The 26376-nt window shown below is 44.4% G+C and overlaps 1 protein-coding gene across 2 annotated transcripts in view; it reads right to left on the reverse strand.

The window, feature by feature from the left end:
* Positions 1-219: 219 nt before the first annotated feature.
* The window catches only part of AGTRAP (angiotensin II receptor associated protein), a 33914-nt gene continuing 7757 nt past the window's right edge, over positions 220-26376 (reverse strand). The window contains exons 2-6 of one of the 2 annotated variants that reach the window (XM_063436082.1): positions 15084-15118; positions 8835-8946; positions 6412-6628; positions 4137-4181; positions 220-920 (exon numbers count right to left, since the gene is read on the reverse strand). In XM_063436082.1, the coding sequence (XP_063292152.1) occupies positions 820-920; positions 4137-4181; positions 6412-6628; positions 8835-8946; positions 15084-15118 (510 nt within the window). In that variant the 3' untranslated portion in view covers positions 220-819. The remainder of the gene's footprint in view (positions 921-4136; positions 4182-6411; positions 6629-8834; positions 8947-15083; positions 15119-26376) is intronic. The other variant, XM_063436083.1, reaches the window with a different exon arrangement.

A 26376-nucleotide genomic window follows, 5' to 3' on the forward strand; every position in this document is an offset into this window, starting at 1 on the left:
ACAGACTAAAAGTAGACTGGCACTGAAGCGGTTTATTAATCATGATCTCCTGTCTGTAGGAATCTTTCTGCTTCGGTGAGCAAAAGCGGGACTTCGATCTTGCTGACGTGTTAATTTTTGCAAAACCCAGCTGTCTTATTTCAGCCAGAAAATCCATTCAGTATTGTTAAACAGGTGTAAAAGAATAACTAAATTGTTTAAATTGAGTTTTCATTTTTTTTATTTTAATTTTTTTATTTGTTTAGGCAGTCAACGCAGACAATACATAAAAACAATTTTGATCAATATATTATGTAATCATTGTCTGTTCTAATCACGTGGTAAAGATATTTCATCAAAAATAAGCAATCCACTTTAAAAAAAATAAGAGATCCAGTGTAGAAAACTCTGCAAACAATATTTACAAGTAAACGTGGGCATAGAAAGAGTATGGGTAGTTCGTTACCTACCCGAAATATCAACCAACGAAAACCCTAAGGGTGCTTTGCTCCTGGACAAGGACCCACAGGCTTAAGGAGTAAATCACAGTTTAACTTTCACAGTTACCTCCAAATACGTCAACAAAAATCACAAAAGCCTTCAGATAACAGAGCAAAATCGGCCATAAGAATGGTCTACATACTGGCAACCTATTGTCGGCTCTGGACACTGTTTGGTCCCCAGGAAGAGTCTCTCACCAACTCGAGGCGCAGGGATAGAAGACAACTTAAGAAGAAGATCTAGAAAGTGAAAGATCGTATTCCTCAAGAATCTCTGGTTCCCGAACCATCAACCTTCTTGGTCCAGAGTTAAATGCCAAATGATCAGAGTCTCATTGTTCTAGTAGGAACGCAGAGTTGCTTTACTGTCCTGTTCTGGTGGAGAATCGAGATGATCGATCGTTTGATAAGCACTGCGGTCTCGTGAGACGTTAAGGAATCCTAGGAAGAGAAATTATTTTAAAAATGTAAACACGTACATGGCTTAATATTTAAAGTCCTACACTATTAGCCAGTTATTAAAGGGATAATATAGGCCCCTGCAGCCTCACTGCTCTGCCATTTAGGAGTTACTCTCTTTTGTTTCTGTTTATGTGGCCCTAGCCACACCTTCCCTGGCTGTGACTGACGCAGCCTGGATGAAAACAAAATGGTTTCATTTTTAATCAGATAAAAACTTCTAAAGCAAATTTACATCTCCTGCTCTGTAAGTTGAACTTTAATCACACACGGGAGTCCCCTGTCAGGTCTAGCAAACTATCAACAGAGCAGGAGATAAGAAATTCTAAATTAAATAGACTGTGCAATAAAGGAAATGTAAACATTAGATGATTCTTTACAGGAAGTGTTTGGAAGGCTGTGTAAGTCACATGCAGGAAGGTGTGGCTAGTGCTGCATAAATACAGTGATTCCATTCCTAACTGGCAGAGAATTGATCGGTGAGATTGCAGGGGCATGATCTATCCACCATAACTGCTTCATTAAGCTAAAGTTGTTTTGGTGACTATAGTGTCCCTTTAAAGTTCAGGAGGGTCCATGGCACACTCTACAAGGGTGAATAGGGCTATGTTTTCACATGCTAATGGCTAGTGTAAATTTTGAGCCCTAATTTAGGCAACCTCCTGCAAATAAATTTTTCCTCATTGGGCAAAACAGACCGGTTGGTTTTCTGGAAGGAAAATAAATAAACACAACAGTGGTTTACCAATTTGGACAAAACATCTTTAAAATGAAGGATCATGTGAACAATACCTGCTTTGATTAATACCTGCGTAGCAAAGGTACAGAAACCAATGGTGAAAGACACATTGTTACATGCCAAGTGAATATGAGCATAGATGGGGTATGTTACCAATGTCACACTGCGCACACCACGCTCCATCATGTGCAACATGAATGCAAATTTCTACACCGAACAAGTCATAACATTATTTGTAGTTTTTAATTATTTTAAAAGTTATCCATCACATGGCAGAAGTATATATTATTTACATACCAGCGTGTGTTTGCACATCTATGTTTATATTCAATGGATTCTCAAGCGAAGCATTTACCGGAATAATACGTTAGAAATCAATCAATGTATCTGCAATAGCTGTGAAGCTGATACCATGTGATGTGAGCGAGTGCACGGCGACAGGACGAGAGAACATTAAGCAGATTCTTATTCATGTATACAATGATCAACACCCGGGGATTGTGGAAAACTGACAAGGGAATTGCATATATTAAGCTAAACTAGGATAGCAACAACAAAAAAAAAAAAGCAGAAAATGTACCATTTGTCTAAAATTTAGAAGGGAAGAAGCATTAACAAATAAATAAAAACTATAACAATGTTAAAATCAATATAACAACATGTTAGTAACATGATTAAACTCCACTCCCCGGGAAAAATGTTTAAATAGAGCACAAAAACGAGTCTACTAAAGTGCATCGATATTGAAAAAATAATAATCTGCCAATCCTGGTTCCAGATTAAATGCCAAGTGTAACACCACTTTGAACCAATGATTCCTACACCAGTTATAAGCAGGTTTCAGTGAATAGGCAAGACGGAAAACGGGCAACTAATCAGAAAGAGGCCAAGCGAATACTGTATTCCAAGTAGAGCGGACTGGAATAATGTAACCAATTACAAAAATAGGTGGACTTAGTGGATTTTAATATGAGCAAAGAAGGCGGTGAAAAGATTGGCTTTGTTTAACCTTTCGATCCTTTGTTTAACCCCTTAAGGACCAAACTTCTGGAATAAAAGGGAATCATGACATGTCACACATGTCATGTGTCCTTAAGGGGTTAAAAATAAAAAAAATGCACAAACATACTCTGCTTCCATGGATAACAAACAATTACAAACTTCGGTTTATCCCATAAAATGTAAATAAATAAATAAATCTTGGTTAAATATATGTGTGGCACCCCTACGTATTCATATGATAAAACTATATTTGACGTATATTGACATTTTCATTATTTGTTAATACACCTGGAAAGAACAGGAAATTGTTCAAACATGACTTCCTGTTTTACAGGGGTATAAAAAATAGGAAATAAATAGGCCAAATTCACTTAGTCATTCATCACAATTGGTAAGAAAATGGAATTAAAGATCGTCAATCTTCACAAAATGTAGAGTGGCTATACAAATAGAACAAAAGCATTGAGAAAATGCCCAATTCACCATCTGGGCAATAATTAAGAAGCTCCAGTCAACTGGAAAGGTTTTGAATTAACCTGAAACAGGACGTGTGTCCATATTGTCTCAATGCACTGTGAAGAGGATAAGAGGATGGTTCAAGTGGCCAATATTTCTCCAAGGATCACAGCTGGAGAAATCCAAATACTGGTGGAATCTTGGGATTAGAAATTCTCCAAAACTATGTCACGTACATCAGCACAAGTTGTTTGGAAGGATTCCAAGATAAAGCCTCTTCTCTAAGCCAAAAATAAAAATGGAGTATCTTACGTTTGCCAGACACTACTAGATCCTCAAGTTGGATTGTGTTCTTTGGTCAGATGAAACCAAAATAGAGGTATTTAGCACCAAAGCGGTAGCCATATGTATGTACGAAGGTAAATTATGGTGGTGACTCGAACCCCATAGAAAACCTGCGGTGTGAACGGAAGAGGAGAGCCCACCAGCAGACCTGGAGAGATTCTGTATGGATTAATGGTCTAAGATCCCTTGCCATGTATTCTCCAACCTCATCAGGCATTACAGGAGCAGACTCCGAGCAGTTATCTTGGTAAAAGCAGGTAGCACAAAGTACTGACTAAAAGGGAGCCAATAATTGTATCACACACGATTTACAAAGATTTATTTATTTATTCTAATAAACCGGTGTTGTTTTTGCAATTGTTTGATATCCACGAGAGCAAAGTATTTTTGTGTATTTTCTTAACAAAAGATGAAATGGTTAAACAATAAAGACTTCTTGGTTAACAAAGGGTTCCAATATTGGTGCATGTTATGTCCAAAATGTTAAAATCATATTTTTAAAAAAGCTAATGAACCATTTAAAATGATTCCAGCACAGACCGTTTTTGTGCTCTGGTAGTTAATGTTGATTTCTTTTTTTTTTGCAATCAGGATTCCGTGATGTTAGTGCATGATTGTATGCGCGTTGGAATATCGTGGCTGCAAGAAAGGGGTACCTGGTTCCGTCTGGGTTTTGTATCCAGCTGGATAGGAAGCCTTTTCTGTAAAATTATCACAGACCCATCAATGTTGCATTCACAAACTGATAAGGATTAATAGAGAATGCAGGTACGCAACATCGGTCCAGCAATAGGAGTGCCCACTGTCTCAAAGTGTCTGTTTTTACATAATTTATTTTATTTACGTGTATGCACAGATTCCCTCAGAATGTAGAATTCAAATGCTGCAAGGGTAGATCAATCCCTAATGCTGCATCATATGAATCCTTCATACTGCTTTCCATTAACATGAAATAGGAAGTTTGTACAGGAAAACCTAGCTCAGAAACAAAGTTCTTACAGGAAGATGTAACGTATGGTGTAGTGACAGAAGACAGGGAGGTCTGGTTAATTAGAAGAATCCCAGTAATCTATGATGAGACTTTGAGAACCTAGAACAAAGGACATTTGCGGCTTATGGAAAATGAGTTGATGCACGTTTCCCCAGCTCTACATTAGCACACGTTTTACTTCAACAGAAGCTGCACTGGATCACTGATATTAGTCTACTGTGACATAGTATTGTGTAACCTTTAGGAAAAGGGCAGGCATGCTTCCATATGAAAGGGAAATCAGAACATGTAATCCCTCACAGGGATCCTTAGTAAAATAAACAAACAAAATAAAAAAAGGGCCAGATGTTGCTGTCTGTTATTCCAAGTTCCTTCGTTATAGATTTGAGGCAACGTCACAGATAGCCAGAAAGACATACATACAAACGATGTGTGTAAAGGCAAGCCATGCATTTAATCCATGCCATGCAAGGGTGCAAAGCAAAATCACTGTTAGTTACAAGAATGAAAACCAAATAAGCTATAGAGACAGATGGGAATTGTGACAAATGCTGCTTACCCTGGACGTTTGTCATAAACTCCTGGAGGAGCCTGCTAGCTAGCCTCCTGCCCAAGGACAATGGCCACATACAAAGACCTTGTTCGGGAGTTAAACCTCCCCAGCTGCCATTAGCAGCTTTCCCTGGGTGCCCCTGGTTCGGCATTTTCCCTTCATTTGAATGGAACCAAACACCAGCTCCCGGGCAGCTGTTCGCATAAAAAAAAACACGAATAGTCCTCAGCGGTACTTAGCCGCGATCGTTATGGAACTAAATTCGGCACGAGGACTTCGTGGGTTCCCGGTCACCTCAGCGAGACAGCCGCAAATGTTATGGAACTGTTTTCGGCATGAGCTGACCGTGCGGCTCCCAGACAACTTCGTCCAGGGTTTGAACCACTTTGATATCCGCCAGGAGAGAGCTTTTTGGAGGGAAAGTGCCTTAGACTAAGGGGAACAAACGCTAATCGAGACCCAGGCGGAGCACCTCGTATTGCAGCCGCAGGAGCTCCCGGAAGTTGACCGGCAAAAGCACCAAACACCCTGGAACTGTTTTGGGCATAGGACCATGTGTGCGGCCAGTCAGAACTTCCACACGGTGGCGTTTCCCCTACACTACATGGATCTCAGCGCTATTTGGAGAACTTGGGTGCTCAGATCAGGGCTATGTAACTATATATAATTTGTGAGGGTTCCTATTTGTTTTGTATGTATTTTGAGATTTTATGTTTTTATGCCACTCTGACAGAGGAATTTGTGGACATTTTGTGGGAGTGTTCTGGGTGTGTTCTCCAACCTCCTGATTTTGTATATAAGTGTGCCATTTGGACCTAATAAACACATTCGTTTCTACCCTTCATCAAGTCTAGGCTGATGTTTGGGGAATTGGGAGCTATAATCACTGCTTCACTAGGGATTTAGGAGAACTACAGCAGATACATTCAGCCGAAGTATAGGGGATCCTTTACAACACTAGAGGTGCTAAGGGAAATGATCATGCTGAGACTTTTTCAGATTTTTCATGGTAGTCCTCCTGAACATTTCAGTAGCAAATGACTGCAGCGGGGGTGGCTACCAAAAAGTAGATCCCCAGCTGTGTTACAACCTCAACATCTACAATGTCCTGTCAGCCATTAGACTAGCACAGCATCATAGGAGTGGTAACTCCACAACAGTTAGGATTCTTAGTTAGGATTGCCTTTGGACATCTCTGAAGTAATTTGTGATTGATGGACAAACAGAAAGACAGAAAAATATACGAGACGCATTCACAGGGCACTAAGACACAATTAGGATAACGTGGGATATGTGTCCCTTTAAGATGAAGGGTTAGGTAAAGGTTATGACAGTCCTGGCACGTCATTGGCCAAACTCTACTAGTTCTTACCAGAGTGTCACTTACCCAGATTGACGCTGCACTCCCCGCCTCGCTCACGGTACATGTGGTAAGAGAAGAAACATGACAAGGGTTTGAAGATCAGACTTAAAATGGCCATACCACCAGCAAACCGAAATAAATCTCTAGATGTCGAAGTTTCATACAGTGCCTCCGCTGTGGCATAAAATAACGCAAAGAGTAGAATGTCTATAATGACTGTGGTCGCCAAGCCAATGAGAAACTGAAAAAGAAAGCAAGAGAAACGACTATAAACGCAGAAAATGACTGCAAGGTATTGTAGAAGGGACGCTGCAGGCTGAGCCGACCAGTTATTTACATATTCTATAGATAATTCTTTTAAAAATTACAAGCAAAAAATATACGCTTAAAAGCAGCTGTCGCTGTCTGATGGAGACTTTGTGGCTGGCAGTGCGATAGCCCAGGGGAAGCCGAGTTATACTTACATGAATCTATCCCTAGTGGCCCTCACCACGCTCTTCCCGACGATCCTATTCAGCTGTCAGAAACCCACATCAGTATTGTACTCTTGTCCACAACACTGTCTATGGAGAATCCCACAATACCACGGGTTCCTTCATAGACAGGTAGATCCGCCATTTTTTTGTAAAACGACACTCCACTGCCCAAAAGAAAAACATCACTGTTTAGTAGATATACCCCAAATGAAAACTGGCATGCATTTAATTATGCCCTTTTTCATCTAAGTTATATCTAAATACACACTTTCAAAACCTGCAGTTCTCTTGTCTGCAGCTTTTGCAAGCCCTCCCCTTCTAACCCCGCCCAGACTTTCTGTGGATGTCCAATCACATGCTTCCCAATACAGATCAATGAGAAGTCTTTGCAAAGCAGGTGCTTTGAGCCAGTGTTTCCTAAACCAGTCCTCAAGACCCACCAACAGTCCAGATTTTGTCAGTATCTCCATTAGAATAACACGTGGAAATACATAAATCCTGGATTGTTGGTGGGCCATGAGGACTGGTTTGGGAACCACTGCTGTGAGAAATTGCTGTCTCTTGAGTTTAGCTCCACTGAGCTAACCAAACCAGGAAGTAAAAAAACTGGTTGTTTGCTTAAAAGGCAGGAGGGTGTAACCAGGTTAATTTATAAAAGTGCCAATTTCTATTGAAATTTGCCCCTTTTTGCAAAACTAAAAAAGTAGGACATACTCTTCCCAAATGAAGCTTTTCAGAAAGTTAAAGTGCCTCAGGGGTCTGGAGTGCCCCTTTAAGTTAAAGTGCCTCAGGGGTCTGGAGTGCCCCTTTAAACTTGTCAAGTGTAGGGAAAATACTAAGACAAAGATAGGCCCTACTTTGTCTTAGTATATCAGTGGAATTCCAACACAGTCAATGTGAGAATTTCATGAAGATTATTTTTATGAAATACTCCTTTTGGAGGGAAATGACAGTGCCGATTTAGCAGAGCAAAAAAATTAAATAAAATGACTCATTTGAAATTCCTGTTTTTGCTGTACGTTTGCAGCTGCAGCAATGATCCCTACCTGGGCCAGGAAGTGGCTTGGCCAATTGTAATGGTAGTTTCTTTCTATGGTAGCTTTGATAGCTATAGTATACCCGCACAGAGTGCTTTAAAGGGACACTGTAGGCACCCAGACCCAGAGACAACCAATAGAGTGCTTCCAGAATCCAAACGGATTTTTGGTCCATTACCCGACGCTGGACGTCCTCACGGATCTCCAGCGTCAGATTTTCCCTTTAAGAAAGCATTGAACAATGCTCCCCTATGGGGAGGTATAATGCGCACGTCATTATTACCGCGCACTAGGTCTCCCCCGCCGGCTAATGTCTGCAGGGGAGGAGCGTGGGCGGAGCTTGACCCCTTCAGGCCCCTGAGAGATGGGGGCCCTGAGAGAGGGGGGCACTCCAGGAGCCTATTGTGTCAGGAAAACAGGTTTGTGAAGGACCATGTTCATGGAACCATGCTTATAATAAGCACCCCTATTCGAGCTGTATAAAGGCGAAGTAAATAACACTGAGTATTTATATTAAATTAGCACAAAGTTCATAATAGGGAAATTTAACATCCAGCTGACCCCCATTTTAATGCACTATATAAATACTGTGTAAAAAGACATGTAAATAATTAAAAACAACTTTAAATGTACCTTTAAAGTATTAGCCCCTTATAAATATAATAAACAGAATTCCTTTATTGTTACTGTATCAATCATTGCTTGCAAACCTAGAATTCAGCACCCCACTTGTTTTTTTTATTGGATCTGCTATTTCCGTCTGCACATAATCCTTTTCCTTTGTTTATTTCTCCCAATCAAACAGGGTTATGATTCCAGACCCTTTCTGTTCATAGTCCGTGTGATACAGACGAAGGATCTGATCTCTTGTTTTAGTAGAAAAGACAAATATGGAAGCTTTTTAATAACATTGCTTTGCTTCTGAATGGCTTACCATTAAGATTGCATCAGCAGAGTCTCGTTGGGCGACTGCCCAGACACCCATGGCTAGGACGGTAATGTTCGCTAGATAATAGGCACCAGGTAGCCATTGAATCATACATGCGCTGTAAGACAGAACACATTGTATATGTAGATATCTTCACAAGGACACGCAGTTAAACAAGGAATTCAGGGCAGGCCTGAGATGTCCCACAATTTACCCACTTTTTCCCCAAGTCATAAATTATTTGAAATTCCAAGACTTTTTATAAGAAGTGGTTAGAACGCTCACTGTCTGGATGTGACAGGGCCAAAGTATTACAAACAAAGAGGGGATAATACAAAATACAGACTACGGTCACAAAACTGTATTATCAACCCAAAGGTAATAAGTAAATCACCTATACAGATCGAAAACACAGTTTGCAAAGTAATTTACATTGACGGGGAAAATTAAAACATCTTACGATGAATAGAGGGAAAGCTCATTTTGCAGATCTGTATTTAAAAAAATATATATATATTTATTTATAGAGATTATAATAAATCTCATTTTATATTCCTTTAGTTCACATTTTTTTATTCTGCAATTTATATTCTATAATACTATTCAATGATGAAACACTGTATCTGCTTCTCCAAGATGGCAGTTGGAAACACTTTCCAGTCGTTGCTCACGCCACTGCATGTCCCCAAAGAGCTCGCACTGCATCTCGCAACACGCGGGTGGACTGCCTTTCATGTCCCCAAAGAGCTCGCACTGCATCTCGCAACACGCGGGTGGACTGCCTTTCATGTCCCCAAAGAGCTGGCACTGCATCTCGCAACACGCGGGTGGACTGCCTTTCATGTCCCCAAAGAGCTGGCACTGCATCTCGCAACACGCGGGTGGACTGCCTTTCATGTCCCCAAAGAGCTCGCACTGCATCTCGCAACACGCGGGTGGACTGCCTTTCATGTCCCCAAAGAGCTCGCACTGCATCTCGCAACACGCGGGTGGACTGCCTTTCATGTCCCCAAAGAGCTCGCACTGCATCTCGCAACACGCGGGTGGACTGCCTTTCATGTCCCCAAAGAGCTCGCACTGCATCTCGCAACACGCGGGTGGACTGCCTTTCATGTCCCCAAAGAGCTCGCACTGCATCTCGCAACACGCGGGTGGACTGCCTTTCATGTCCCCAAAGAGCTCGCACTGCATCTCGCAACACGCGGGTGGACTGCCTTTCATGTCCCCAAAGAGCTCGCACTGCATCTCGCAACACGCGGGTGGACTGCCTTTCATGTCCCCAAAGAGCTGGCACTGCATCTCGCAACACGCGGGTGGACTGCCTTTCATGTCCCCAAAGAGCTGGCACTGCATCTCGCAACACGCGGGTGGACTGCCTTTCATGTCCCCAAAGAGCTCGCACTGCATCTCGCAACACGCGGGTGGACTGCCTTTCATGTCCCCAAAGAGCTCGCACTGCATCTCGCAACACGCGGGTGGACTGCCTTTCATGTCCCCAAAGAGCTGGCACTGCATCTCGCAACACGCGGGTGGACTGCCTTTCATGTCCCCAAAGAGCTGGCACTGCATCTCGCAACACGCGGGTGGACTGCCTTTCATGTCCCCAAAGAGCTGGCACTGCATCTCGCAACACGCGGGTGGACTGCCTTTCATGTCCCCAAAGAGCTGGCACTGCATCTCGCAACACGCGGGTGGACTGCCTTTCATGTCCCCAAAGAGCTGGCACTGCATCTCGCAACACGCGGGTGGACTGCCTTTCATGTCCCCAAAGAGCTGGCACTGCATCTCGCAACACGCGGGTGGACTGCCTTTCATGTCCCCAAAGAGCTGGCACTGCATCTCGCAACACGCGGGTGGACTGCCTTTCATGTCCCCAAAGAGCTCGCACTGCATCTCGCAACACGCGGGTGGACTGCCTTTCATGTCCCCAAAGAGCTGGCACTGCATCTCGCAACACGCGGGTGGACTGCCTTTCATGTCCCCAAAGAGCTCGCACTGCATCTCGCAACACGCGGGTGGACTGCCTTTCATGTCCCCAAAGAGCTCGCACTGCATCTCGCAACACGCGGGTGGACTGCCTTTCATGTCCCCAAAGAGCTGGCACTGCATCTCGCAACACGCGGGTGGACTGCCTTTCATGTCCCCAAAGAGCTGGCACTGCATCTCGCAACACGCGGGTGGACTGCCTTTCATGTCCCCAAAGAGCTGGCACTGCATCTCGCAACACGCGGGTGGACTGCCTTTCATGTCCCCAAAGAGCTGGCACTGCATCTCGCAACACGCGGGTGGACTGCCTTTCATGTCCCCAAAGAACTGGCACTGCATCTCGCAACACGCGGGTGGACTGCCTTTCATGTCCCCAAAGAGCTGGCACTGCATCTGGCAACACGCGGGTGGACTGCCTTTCATGTCCCCAAAGAGCTGGCACTGCATCTCGCAACACGCGGGTGGACTGCCTTTTATGTCCCCAAAGAGCTCGCACTGCATCTCGCAACACGCGGGTGGACTGCCTTTCATGTCCCCAAAGAACTTGCACTGCATCTTGCAACACGCGGGTGGACTGCCTTTCATGTCCCCAAAGAGCTCGCACTGCATCTCGCAACACGCGGGTGGACTGCATTTGATGTCCCCAAAGAGCTCGCACTGCATCTCGCAACACACGGGTGGACTGCCTTTCATGTCCCCAAAGAGCTCGCACTGCATCTCGCAACACGCGGGTGGACTGCCTTTCATGTCCCCAAAGAGCTCGCACTGCATCTCGCAACACGCGGTTGGACTGCCTTTCATGTCCCCAAAGAGCTGGCACTGCATCTCGCAACACGCGGGTGGACTGCCTTTCATGTCCCCAAAGAGCTGGCACTGCATCTCGCAACACGCGGGTGGACTGCCTTTCATGTCCCCAAAGAGCTGGCACTGCATCTCGCAACACGCGGGTGGACTGCCTTTCATGTCCCCAAAGAGCTGGCACTGCATCTCGCAACACGCGGGTGGACTGCCTTTTATGTCCCCAAAGAGCTCGCACTGCATCTCGCAACACGCGGGTGGACTGCCTTTCATGTCCCCAAAGAACTTGCACTGCATCTTGCAACACGCGGGTGGACTGCCTTTCATGTCCCCAAAGAGCTCGCACTGCATCTCGCAACACGCGGGTGGACTGCATTTCATGTCCCCAAAGAGCTCGCACTGCATCTCGCAACACACGGGTGGACTGCCTTTCATGTCCCCAAAGAGCTCGCACTGCATCTCGCAACACGCGGGTGGACTGCCTTTCATGTCCCCAAAGAGCTCGCACTGCATCTCGCAACACGCGGGTGGACTGCCTTTCATGTCCCCAAAGAGCTGGCACTGCATCTCGCAACACGCGGGTGGACTGCCTTTCATGTCCCCAAAGAGCTGGCACTGCATCTCGCAACACGCGGGTGGACTGCCTTTCATGTCCCCAAAGAGCTGGCACTGCATCTCGCAACACGCGGGTGGACTGCCTTTCATGTCCCCAAAGAGCTGGCACTGCATCTCGCAACACGCGGGTGGACTGCCTTTCATGTCCCCAAAGAGCTCGCACTGCATCTCGCAACACGCGGGTGGACTGCCTTTTATGTCCCCAAAGAGCTCGCACTGCATCTCGCAACACGCGGGTGGACTGCCTTTCATGTCCCCAAAGAACTTGCACTGCATCTTGCAACACGCGGGTGGACTGCCTTTCATGTCCCCAAAGAGCTCGCACTGCATCTCGCAACACGCGGGTGGACTGCCTTTCATGTCCCCAAAGAGCTCGCACTGCATCTCGCAACACGCGGGTGGACTGCATTTCATGTCCCCAAAGAGCTCGCACTGCATCTCGCAACACACGGGTGGACTGCCTTTCATGTCCCCAAAGAGCTCGCACTGCATCTCGCAACACGCGGGTGGACTGCCTTTCATGTCCCCAAAGAGCTCGCACTGCATCTCGCAACACGCGGGTGGACTGCCTTTCATGTCCCCAAAGAGCTCGCACTGCATCTCGCAACACGCGGGTGGACTGCCTTTCATGTCCCCAAAGAACTTGCACTGCATCTTGCAACACGCGGGTGGACTGCCTTTCATGTCCCCAAAGAGCTCGCACTGCATCTCGCAACACACGGGTGGACTGCCTTTCATGTCCCCAAAGAGCTCGCACTGCATCTCGCAACACGCGGGTGGACTGCCTTTCATGTCCCCAAAGAGCTCGCACTGCATCTCGCAACACACGGGTGGACTGCCTTTCATGTCCCCAAAGAGCTCGCACTGCATCTCGCAACACGCGGGTGGACTGCCTTTCATGTCCCCAAAGAGCTCGCACTGCATCTCGCAACATGCGGGTGGACTGCCTTTTATGTCCCCAAAGAGTTCTCACTGCATTTCATGTCTCCAAAGAGCTCGCACTGCAACTCGCAACACGCGGGTGGACTGCCTTTTATGTCCCCAAAGAGCTCGCACTGCATCTCGCAACACGCGGGTGGACTGCCTTTCATGTCCCCAAAGAACTTGCACTGCATCTTGCAACACGCGGGTGGACTGCCTTTCATGTCCCCAAAGAGCTCGCACTGCATCTCGCAACACGCGGGTGGACTGCATTTCATGTCCCCAAAGAGCTCGCACTGCATCTCGCAACACACGGGTGGACTGCCTTTCATGTCCCCAAAGAGCTCGCACTGCATCTCGCAACACGCGGGTGGACTGCCTTTCATGTCCCCAAAGAGCTCGCACTGCATCTCGCAACACGCGGGTGGACTGCCTTTCATGTCCCCAAAGAACTTGCACTGCATCTTGCAACACGCGGGTGGACTGCCTTTCATGTCCCCAAAGAGCTCGCACTGCATCTCGCAACACACGGGTGGACTGCCTTTCATGTCCCCAAAGAGCTCGCACTGCATCTCGCAACACGCGGGTGGACTGCCTTTCATGTCCCCAAAGAGCTCGCACTGCATCTCGCAACACACGGGTGGACTGCCTTTCATGTCCCCAAAGAGCTCGCACTGCAACTCGCAACACGCGGGTGGACTGCCTTTCATGTCCCCAAAGAGCTGGCACTGCATCTCGCAACACGCGGGTGGACTGCCTTTCATGTCCCCAAAGAGCTCGCACTGCATCTCGCAACACGCGGGTGGACTGCCTTTCATGTCCCCAAAGAGCTGGCACTGCATCTCGCAACACGCGGGTGGACTGCCTTTCATATCCCCAAAGAGCTGGCACTGCATCTCGCAACACGCGGGTGGACTGCCTTTCATGTCCCCAAAGAGCTGGCACTGCATCTCGCAACACGCGGGTGGACTGCCTTTCATGTCCCCAAAGAGCTGGCACTGCATCTCGCAACACGCGGGTGGACTGCCTTTCATGTCCCCAAAGAGCTCGCACTGCATCTCGCAACACGCGGGTGGACTGCCTTTTATGTCCCCAAAGAGCTCGCACTGCATCTCGCAAAACGCGGGTGGACTGCCTTTCATGTCCCCAAAGAACTTGCACTGCATCTTGCAACACGCGGGTGGACTGCCTTTCATGTCCCCAAAGAGCTCGCACTGCATCTCGCAACACGCGGGTGGACTGCATTTCATGTCCCCAAAGAGCTCGCACTGCATCTCGCAACACACGGGTGGACTGCCTTTCATGTCCCCAAAGAGCTCGCACTGCATCTCGCAACACGCGGGTGGACTGCCTTTCATGTCCCCAAAGAGCTCGCACTGCATCTCGCAACACGCGGGTGGACTGCCTTTCATGTCCCCAAAGAACTTGCACTGCATCTTGCAACACGCGGGTGGACTGCCTTTCATGTCCCCAAAGAGCTCGCACTGCATCTCGCAACACACGGGTGGACTGCCTTTCATGTCCCCAAAGAGCTCGCACTGCATCTCGCAACACGCGGGTGGACTGCCTTTCATGTCCCCAAAGAGCTCGCACTGCATCTCGCAACACACGGGTGGACTGCCTTTCATGTCCCCAAAGAGCTCGCACTGCATCTCGCAACACGCGGGTGGACTGCCTTTCATGTCCCCAAAGAGCTCGCACTGCATCTCGCAACATGCGGGTGGACTGCCTTTTATGTCCCCAAAGAGTTCTCACTGCCTTTCAAGTCCCCAAAGAGCTCGCACTGCATCTCGCAACACACAGGTGGACTACCTTTCATGCAGCAGATCCCATCCCGTTTCTGGGGATCCTTGTAGTTTACATTTCTGTGACAATCATCATAATACACAGTATGACTGAGCTATCGAGGAACCTGCACAGGAGAGAGCTACTCACAATATAGTCAGCAGCCAATGAATGAAGACAATCGCCTGGTGAGAAAGAAACAAGTATTAGTTGGCAAAACTAACAAGCAATAATGACAATAAAGACCGACTATTACTGTGAACTAAATAGTGCTTCCATGAATGAGGTAGAAAAAAAGGAAGGGGGGTTGTGTTTTACAAAAACGAATACAACATTTAAAACAAAGTAAAAAAACAATTAAACAAGTTTGGTCCAATCAGGTTATTGTCCAATTCCTAATTTGAGGGTTTTTCCCCCCAGCTAAATCCTGGCTGCATTATAGGAGACTGTCCCAGATCAGTGAAAGTAAAACAGTTGGCTCCCAGATGATGCGACATTGTGTACCACTTGCATCAGCTGAGAGTTAAAGGAGCACTATAGTGCCAGGAAAACAAACTCGTTTTCCTGGCACTACACTATGTAGTCCTTAGGTCCCCCCCCCCCCCCATCCTCATGGCCCCCCTCCCGCTGGGCTGAAGGGGTTAAAACACTTCCCTTTCTCCAGCGCAGGGTTCCCTCGGCGCTGGGGAACTCTCTTCCCTCTGCCGACATCAGCTCCAAATGCGCATGTGCGGCAAGAGCCGCGCGCATATTCAAACCGCCCATAGGAAAGCATTTCTCAATGCTTTCCTATGGACGTCCAGCGTCTTCTCACTGTGATTTTCACAGTGAGAATCGCGGAAGCGCCTCTAGCGGCTGTCAACGAGACAGCAGCCACTAGAGGCTGGATTTACCCTGCAGTGTAAACAAAGCAGTTTCTATGAATCTGCTATGTTTACAGCTGCAGGGTTAACACTAGAGGGACCTGGCACCCAGACCACTGCATTGACATGAAGTGGTCTGGGTGCCTATGGTGGTCCTTTAACAGAGAACCAAAAATACCCACAGGGTTCAAGTGATCTTTAAAAAGACATTAACCCCTAAAGGACAGACATTTTCCGTCATGCTGGCCGTTTACTTCTGAAGCAGTGTGGAAACGTTTTTCTACTAATGGGTGATTAATAAAGGGAAATCACTGAAAACATGAGGAGTTCTGGACATTATGCTCAGCGAGCAGATTACAGAAACTAATGGTGGCATCTTCCTACTTAACAATTCACAATTCCAGCAGCAATCAAAGAAAAGCCAGGTCCACAACTCTCTCAAACAGAGAGAGACTGAACAGAGAGAGACTGGAAGCTCAAGGAAAACACTCAAAAGGTGGGGTTAACCCAAATAGACTACCAAAGTAGTGACAGGCAAGAGAAGAGACTTGAGTGCCCTTAAGAAAATAATTAAGATTCAAATGTAACTTTTATTAGTATGATAATAAAAATTGACTATAAGGTGTTGAACATCAAAAAAAGTGATTAAATATTCAATATATGATAATTCTTCAGCAATTCATAACCCCATATATCTAGGGTAACCTGGTATCTCAATCCTAGCACCTAAGGAACTAAGGTGATGGAGTGACAGAAGATTCATCAACAATATGTGACCCAGGGTGTCTAGGATAGCATGGTGCCTCTACCCTAGCACCTCAGGATCTTAGGAGATGAAGTAACACTTGTTAAGTGTATGAGAATTGATCAGCAGGTTATAACCCAATATGACTAGGGCGGATCAATATCTCAATCCTAGTACATCAAAAAATCTATATGATGGTAATCAATAATATGTCTAGGACGGCAAGGTGTCTCAAGCCTAGCACATAAAAGTAACTATATGATAGTAGTGAAATGCTGTACATGAAAATTCAGCTTAAAACATGCAAGTAAATCAAAGAAATAATATGTAACACACAGAGGACCTGTTCAAAAGTTTTCAGAGTACCTCTGATGCATTTTCATTGCAACAAAACAATGTTGCAGTTAATGCTTAGTGAAAGTAACTAATTATGCTGATTGCCATGTAGAGCTTGGATGGCTCGAGCTGAATCACTTGATCTGTTAGGGAGAGCGAGAGCTAGGCTGTTAGAACTATACCATAATCGTGAAGTATAGAGCTAGTATAGCTGCTTGTTCAAAGTTCAAGACATCTGCTCACGAGCTAACAGAAAAAACTGCTCGGGATTCGTAGAAGAATATGGAGATACCGGTCAGGCTCCATGCTCCCAGCTGTTACTGTGAATCTCCGAGGGCCCCTGACGCGCGCATTTCGCCACAACTCATCAGAGAGGAACCGATGTGTGGTAAGTACCGACTAAATATAGGTCTTCAAACCAGTTGATAGGGGGATTCAAAAAAACATTGGTTCAAATAAGCCAATCATAGACGGCAAAAGGAGATGACGAAAACGTTTCGTCACAGTATAGTTAACCCTATCGGGTCTCCGTGATTCTAGGAGGAGGTCAATCAATTAGAGTGGGATTATGATTTACCCAGACTCTATGGACTTGAGAACGTAAAAAGAAAGAGGAAAACTAATATTGTTTATGAGATTGTACAGCCATATCAGGAAAAGCGTTACAATTTAACAACTGTGATCGTAATAACACAGAGTGCAGTGTGGAAGTTCTGTGGGGATCGAGATATACCAATTCCTAATTTAGTAACCACTTAAAATATAGCAGACAATGTAAAACATAGTACTCAGCGCTGAGCTGGATACCTGGGAAATCATAATGATACCGTAGCTGGTAGTTCAAAGGCCGAATGAATATGTGATCAGTGATAAAAGCAGAGAGTTGATTTCGTAAAAGACGGAATAGCGTCTGGCTGATTGACAGTTAACCCCAAGACTGCTGCGTACTAGATGGATGTGGATCTGTGCGTAAAGAGCAACGTCCACTATGTAACCGCTAGAATTAGATGAGTCAAAAGGGAGAGGAACTTCAATGGGGATAAAAGTACAGCAGCTCAAGGGTTAATGCTGTGGGTGCGGAATGGTGCCTGGCTGAGTAATGGTTAACCCCAAGGGAGCTGCGCAATGTATAAATATAAATCTATACCTAGATAGCCTCGTCCATTGTGTACCCGCTAAGGTAAATGAGTTAAGCCAAATAGAATCCAGGTTGGAAAGGTGCCAACATGTCGTGAGCAGAAAATGTGTAATTAAATTACAGGAACAAGCTGTTGAGCCATGGAGTGTTAAATTTGAAAAGTCAAATGCATATGGCTGGTTAGGAATGATGGGAATGGTTCCGTAAAATCGGAGTAGCGCATAACTTAGTGGCAATTCACCCCATATGGGCTTATATACATTATATGTAGATCTGTGTGTGGAGACAGACGTCCACTAAGCAGATGCCACAGTCCATACATTGAGCCCAATAGGAACCAAGGGGAAAAGGTTTCTTATTTAAAGAGGGTTTAAAGTATTGTCAATATAAAAGTTGCAAGTACTCGCTGCTGGTTAATGATAGAAAAAATATGGAAGGATCTCATCTATGTGGCAGATTGTGGATCTGGAAGGGTAATCCCTTGTGGACGGAATGGCTCATTGCTGAATGACACGTATCCCCATAGAGGCTGCGCACACAGAATTTGTAAATTTGTGCGTGAGTAGTCCTCTGTGCTAATGGCGAAGTTGATGAGAAAATAGGATAGGTGTATATAACTGCTGACTAATGTAGAGATATCCCCATATAAGAAGTGCTTCTATAAGAGATAATAGAAGCACTTGAGTGAGATGCCTGGATGTAGTGACTTTTTATTTATTTTTTTTATTTTTTATTTTAGTGAGAGTGGATAAAAGGGGTGAAGTTAAATTCTTCATTTAGACCCCTTGGAGCAAGAGTTTTAAACTCAAAGATCCACCTGGATTCCTTTTGAAGGAGTATGAGATTAAAATTTCCTTTTCTAGAGTTAATATTAACTCTCTCTAAGACCTGAAATGAAAGATGGTCTGGATTGCCATCATGGAAGTTCCGTACATGGTTGGCTACCGGAGTGCTTAAATGTAGGTTTTTGACAGAATTAACATGTTGAAGAGTGCGTCTCCTAAGTTCTTGATAGGTCTTGCCGATGTACTGCATGCCGCAAGAACATGTAATGACGTATACAGGGAGTGCAGAATTATTAGGCAAGTTGTATTTTTGAGGATTAATTTTATTATTGAACAACAACCATGTTCTCAATGAACCCAAAAAACTCATTAATATCAAAGCTGAATATTTTTGGAAGTAGTTTTTAGTTTGTTTTTAGTTATAGCTATTTTAGGGGGATATCTGTGTGTGCAGGTGACTATTACTGTGCATAATTATTAGGCAACTTAACAAAAAACAAATATATACCCATTTCAATTATTTATTTTTACCAGTGAAACCAATATAACATCTCAACATTCACAAATATACATTTCTGACATTCAAAAACATAACAAAAACAAATCAGTGACCAATATAGCCACCTTTCTTTGCAAGGACACTCAAAAGTCTGCCATCCATGGATTCTGTCAGTGTTTTGATCTGTTCACCATCAACATTGCGTGCAGCAGCAACCACAGCCTCCCAGACACTGTTCAGAGAGGTGTACTGTTTTCCCTCCTTGTAAATCTCACATTTGATGATGGACCACAGGTTCTCAATGGGGTTCAGATCAGGTGAACAAGGAGGCCATGTCATTAGATTTTCTTCTGTTATACCCTTTCTTGCCAGCCACGCTGTGGAGTACTTGGACGCGTGTGATGGAGCATTGTCCTGCATGAAAATCATGTTTTTCTTGAAGGATGCAGACTTCTTCCTGTACCACTGCTCGAAGAAGTTGTCTTCCAGAAACTGGGAGTTGAGCTTGACTCCATCCTCAACCCGAAAAGGCCCCACAAGCTCATCTTTGATGATACCAGCCCAAACCAGTACTCCACCTCGTCCTTGCTGGCGTCTGAGTCGGACTGGAGCTCTCTGCCCTTTACCAATCCATCCATCTGGCCCATCAAGACTCACTCTCATTTCATCAGTCCATAAAACCTTAGAAAAATCAGTCTTGAGATATTTCTTGGCCCAGTCTTGACGTTTCAGCTTGTGTGTCTTGTTCAGTGGTGGTCGTCTTTCAGCCTTTCTTACCTTGGCCATGTCTCTGAGTATTGCACACATTGTGCTTTCGGGCACTCCAGTGATGTTGCAGCTCTGAAATATGGCCAAACTGGTGGCAAGTGGCATCTTGGCAGCTGCACGCTTGACTTTTCTCAGTTCATGGGCAGTTATTTTGCGCCTTGGTTTCTCCACACGCTTCTTGCGACCCTGTTGACTATTTTGAATGAAACGCTTGATTGTTCGATGATCACGCTTCAGAAGCTTTGCAATTTTAAGAGTGCTGCATCCCTCTGCAAGATATCTCACTATTTTTTACTTTTCTGAGCCTGTCAAGTCCTTCTTTTGACCCATTTTGCCAAAGGAAAGGAAGTTGCCTAATAATTATGCACACCTGATATAGGGTGTTGATGTCATTAGACCACACCCCTTCTCATTACAGAGATGCACATCACCTAATATGCTTAATTGGTAGTAGGTTTTCGAGCCTATACAGCTTGGAGTAAGACAACATGCATAAAGAGGATGATGTGGTCAAAATACTCATTTGCCTAATAATTCTGCACACAGTGTATGACTCGTGTGGTGCTACAGTTTATGAATTCATTCACTTTAAATTATTTTTGAGTATTGGTGCATTTGATGGTTTTGGACTGTTTGATAAATGGACATGCTTTGCAATGACCACATTTGTGGATTCCAACTGGTGCAGTGAGCCAATTCTTAGATGGAGTTTTCTTCTCAAGGTGACTATGTACCAGGAAGTCTCTGAGATTCTTGGACCTGCGTGCCGTGATGTTTGGGTAGGCCACTGATTCTGGTCCCAAATCTGTATTGTATTGTAAGATTGGCCAGTTTCGACTGAAAATGTCTTTGATGGGTTGCCACTGTTTGTCGAAGGTCCCAATGCATCTGATCAGTTGGTTGGGTGGGGTGGCTTTGATGGAATGAAGGCTGGAACTTCTGTCCTGAGATAGGGCTCTCTGAAACGCCTTTTTTAGAATTTTATTAGGATAACCTCTGTTTTTGAAGCGTATCCTTAATTTGTCTGCTTCAATTTTAAAGGATACCTCATTGGAACAGTTCCTCCTAGCCCTGAGGTACTGTCCATATGGAATTCCAGCTTTTAGATGGTGGGGATGGAAGCTCTGCCAATGTAGGAGGCTGTTTGATGCAGAGCTTTTCCTATATAGTTCGGTGTCAACTGTACCATCCAAATTGAGTAAAATTCTAAGATCTAGGAATTCTAGTTCTGTTTCGTTGATGACATAGGTCAACTGTAGCCCAATTTGGTTGTTGTTGAGGGCCTTAACCATTTCAATGAAATTAGAACAGGAGCCCGTCCAGAAAATCAATATATCATCAATATATCTTAACCATTTGTGTATATATTGATGAAAGTGATTGGTATTGGCATCCTTAGAGAGGTTCTCCTCCCACCAGCCTAGGTAGAGATTGGCATAGCTAGGGGCACAAGCCGTGCCCATAGCTGTGCCACGGAGTTGTAAATAATATACCCCATTGAATACAAAATAGTTGTGTCTAAGAACAAACTCAAGAAGTGTCAAAATGAGTTCAATTTGTTCAGGATTGTGTTTGGTCGATCTATGTAAAAAATAGGAGGTTGCCTGTAATCCTATATCATGGGGGATATTGTTGTATAGTGATACAATGTCTAGGCTTGCAAGAAGAGAATAGGGAGGGACCTCTAGGTTCTCCAGTGCCAGCAGTGTCTGTTTTGTGTCTTGTACATATGAGTCAGGTTAGTGACAAATGGATGAAGAATTTGTTCTAAGAATTTGCTAGTTTTTTCAGGCAGGGAATTGTTGCCCGAGACAATGGGTCTCCCTGGTGGATTTTTAAGGCATTTGTGAACTTTTGGTAGACAGTAGAAAGTAGGGATTGTAGGATTGCAGGTCGGAATCATGAATTGATATTCCTCCTTTCTAATTAGTTCATCCCCCAAGGCTCGGTTTAGCAGAGATTTTAATTCACTGAGAAAGGTGACTGTGGGATCTTGCGAAAGTGCTCTGTATTGAGTGTCATCCTTTAAGTGTTCCATGCACATCTCAATGTATTTGTCTTGGTCCATGAGTACTATGTTTCCTCCTTTGTCCGAAGGTTTTATGACTATATCTTTATTTGCACTCAGATCTCTAAGTGCTTCAAGTTCTGATTTCGTTAGGTTGTCTATATCCTTGGTAGGAGGAGGAAGGGACTAAAGAGATTTGGTGGTCATTTGGACAAAGAGGTCTACACTCGATACTTCTTTAAAGTTAGGGGTGTACCAGCTAGAGGGTTTACACGTAGTAAGAGAAGGTTTGTCACTTTGGTCATCCAGGAGAGAGACCATCGTTTTAACATGTTGATAGTCCTCCTGGGTTACGCCTAGATCTCTAGCGAGTTTCTTCTCTTGTCTCTTATAGGTGATACTAAGTGCCAGTTTGCGCCCAAAGAGGTTTGTGTCCTTCACCCAGTCAAACTTGTTGGTGACTGGGGAAGGAACAAAAGATAGGCCCTTGCTAAGAAGAGAAGTGTGTTTGTTGGCGAGTTGGAAGGAGGACAAATTAATGATGAGATTTTCATCACTAGTGTCCTGATTTATTGATTTTTGTAACTTTCCTTGTTGGTCTTGTACCCCCATCTTTTTCTGTCCCTGAGTCTGCCTCTCTGGGGTAGAGGCCACTCCTGTTCTAAAAAAGAAGACGAGGAGGAGGAAGGTGTTGCAGATTGTAAAGAAGTGTTCGAGTTCGAGGTATTAGTATTAATGCTCGAGAAGGTGTTCTGTGATTCTGGAAAGGATACATTTTTCTCTACTTGTTTTAATATGCCTTTTCTTTGCGTGAAGTTTCTATTTCTGGCGGGGTATCTATCTTTTCTTTCTGAGCTATGGTCAGAATCGGACCATTCTGTGTCACCCGATGTGGAACTTTGTTTACTACTGTAGCGTTTTCTCATGTTTCTCTGTCTAAAGATGGTTCCTTCCTTGAAATCTCTGTAATCACGTTGGTACTTAAGGTGATTCTTTTCCCTAACGTATTTTTTTAAATTCTCTAGATTGTGATTTAGTTTGGTTTCAATTTGTTTAAAGTCCTGATGGGTTTAAAATGTTTTAATGTTGTTGATTTCTGTCTGCAAGTCTTGATTGACAGTTTCTAAATGTGATTCTTCAAGTTTAATCAGAAATTCCATTAGTCTGATAGAGCCATCAATTAGAATGTTGTTCCATTCTTTGATTGTATGTCGGTTTTACTTTTTACTTTCTCAGGTCTCGAAATGTCTGACCTGAGTCCTCTTGGGACTAACTTGTCCTCTACATATTTACGTAGGCTTGTGATTTCCCAGTGTCCCTTAATTTGTTGTTTGTACATAGTTTGTATGTCAAAAAAGCTTTTGTTAATATCGTTTATGTTCTGTTTGATTAGGGGTTCAAGGGAAAACACATTGTTGATATCACTGGTACTTAAGTCAGGGTTAATGACGTTGCTAAGATATGATGTCATTTTGACTCAGTAGTGAGCTTCCAGAGAATAGGGTATTGAAACCCAAAAAATTATTTAAAGCTGCCATAAAGGAAATGAAGTGAAACAGGATCTTCCATTCGGTCAGATCTCTTGCAGTTTATACTCGGAATGCGGGTGACAGACATTATTGCACCATTCACTTTATGTCTGTCTGTTGCACAACAAAATAAACCGTTCTCTCCTTATTGCGCTAACTATGAACATTTCCTTTAGGAAACGGTGCCCTTGTGCAAGTTGTTCATATTTACCAACATAATCAGTCATTGTAAATGTTCTTTTTTAGCAGATTGCTCCTTGCTCTGTCCTTATAAGGGTGAGAGAGCTCAGTGGATAAGACTCCAGTTGTATCTCTGGGGTTTATTGAAGGATCACTATAGGGTCAGGAACACAAACATGTATTCCTGACCCTATAGTGTTAACACCACCACCTAGCCCCCCTTGGCCCCTCATGCCTCCATAAATATAGTAAAAATATTATTGTATTCAAGCCTGAAGCTGTAAATCTGCATGCTGCAATCAGAAAAACAAGCAGTCTGCTGACATCAGCAGAAGTGGTAGCCTGATCCAATCACAATGCTTCCCCATAGGATTGGCTGAGACTGACAAAGAGGCAGATCAGGGGCAGAGCCAGCATGATTCAAATACAGCCCTGGCCAATCAGCATCTCCTCATAGATATGAATTGAATCAATGAATCTCTATGAGGAAAGTTCAGTGTCTGCATGCAGAGGGAGGAGAAACTGAATCACAGGATGCTGTGCACAGTGCTGCCCTGTGCTCTGCTGACAGCAGATCTGAGTGCATGGAGGCATATTATGCCTCCATCAACTCCGAAGTCCCTCTGGTTCACTCTGAGTGACTGCAACTGGAGGTGTTCCTAGCATTCAATGTAAACACTGTATTTTCTCAGAAAATACAGTGTTTACATGAGAAAGGCTACAGGGAGCTATAGTTCTCACCTGAAGAACCTCATTAAGCTGAAGTTATTGAGGTGACTAGAGTGTCCCTTTAACTAAAGATCAAATTGAACTGAACTCAAAAACGGACTGTAAAATAGCACAAATAAGCCACATTATAACAGGCTAGGAGACTATACCAGACAGCTTTGTCTAAATTTAGCATTTTTTCCCCCAATTCACTACACATTGGTGTTTAACAAAAAATTCCTGTGTTCATATCATAACTTTTCATCCTTCCATTGCCAATATCATGAATGCCATCAACTTCTAAAAATAATATCAACATCCCCGGAAATACTATTTTTAGCAGCTCAGCTACATACCTTCCATCTGTCCCTATTTAGGAGGGACAGTCCCTATTGTATCCCCAACTCTCTGTCTCTATTTTCTCAGATGTCCATATTGTTGGTGTGTCTGAGTGTATAACAGAGCTCCACAGCAATAATACTCCCAGTAATGTGTCTGAGTGTGTAACAGAGCTCCACAGCAATAATACTCCCAGTAATGTGTCTGTGTATAACAGAGCTCCACAGCAATAATACTCCCAGTAATGTGTCTGAGCGTATAACAGAGCCCCACAGCAATAATACTCCCAGTAATGTGTCTGAGTGTATAACAGAGCTCCACAGCAATAATACTCCCAGTAATGTGTCTGAGTGTGTAACAGAGCTCCACAGCAATAATACTCCCAGTAATGTGTCTGTGTATAACAGAGCTCCACAGCAATAATACTCCCAGTAATGTGTCTGAGCGTATAACAGAGCCCCACAGCAATAATACTCCCAGTAATGTGTCTGAGTGTATAACAGAGCTCCACAGCAATAATACTCCCAGTAATGTGTGAGTGTATAACAGAGCTCCACAGCAATAATACTCCCAGTAATGTGTCTGAGTGTATCACAGAGCTCCACAGCAATAATACTCCCATTAATGTGTCTAAATGTATAACAGAGCTCTAGTGATGTCGCGAACACGAAATTTTCGGTTCGCGAACAGCGAACGGGAACTTCCGCAAACGTTCGCGAACCGGGCGAACCGCCATTGACTTCAATTGGCAGGCGAATTTGAAAACCCACAGGGACTCTTTCTGGCCACAAAAGTGATGGAAAAGTTGTTTCAAGGGGACTAACACCTGGACTGTGGCATGCCGGAGGGGGATCCATGGCAAAACTCCCATGGAAAATTACACAGTTGATGCAGATTCTGGTTTTAATCCATAAAGGGCAGAAATCACCTAACATTCCTAAATCACAATGGATATGGATTGACACCTGACATATGACATATTGACACCTTGACATATGGATTGACACCTGTCCTCAGAGACCCTGATACACACTGACACAGAGCAGAATAGGGACTATTCCCCCTACATAGGGTCACTTGGCAGATATGGATTGACACCTATCCTAAGGATCCCTGATACACACTGACACAGAGCAGAATAGAGACTGTTCCCCCTACATAGGGTCACTTGGCAGATATGGATTGACACCTGTCCTCAGAGACCATGATACACATTGACACAGAGCAGAATAGAGACTGTTCCCCCTACATAGGGTCACTTGGCAGATATGGATTGACACCTATCCTAATGATCCCTGATACACACTGACACAGAGCAGAATAGAGACTGTTCCCCCTACATAGGGTCACTTGGCAGATATGGATTGACACCTGTCCTCAAAGCCCCTGATACACACTGACACAGAGCAGAATAGAGACTGTTCCCCCTACATAGGGTCACTTGGCAGATATGGATTGACACCTGTCCTCAAAGCCCCTGATACACACTGACACAGAGCAGAATAGAGACTGTTCCCCCTACATAGGGTCACTTGGCAGATATGG

Source organism: Pelobates fuscus, chromosome 11, assembly GCF_036172605.1.
Source record: "Pelobates fuscus isolate aPelFus1 chromosome 11, aPelFus1.pri, whole genome shotgun sequence".
Classification (NCBI taxonomy): Eukaryota; Metazoa; Chordata; class Amphibia; order Anura; family Pelobatidae; genus Pelobates; species Pelobates fuscus.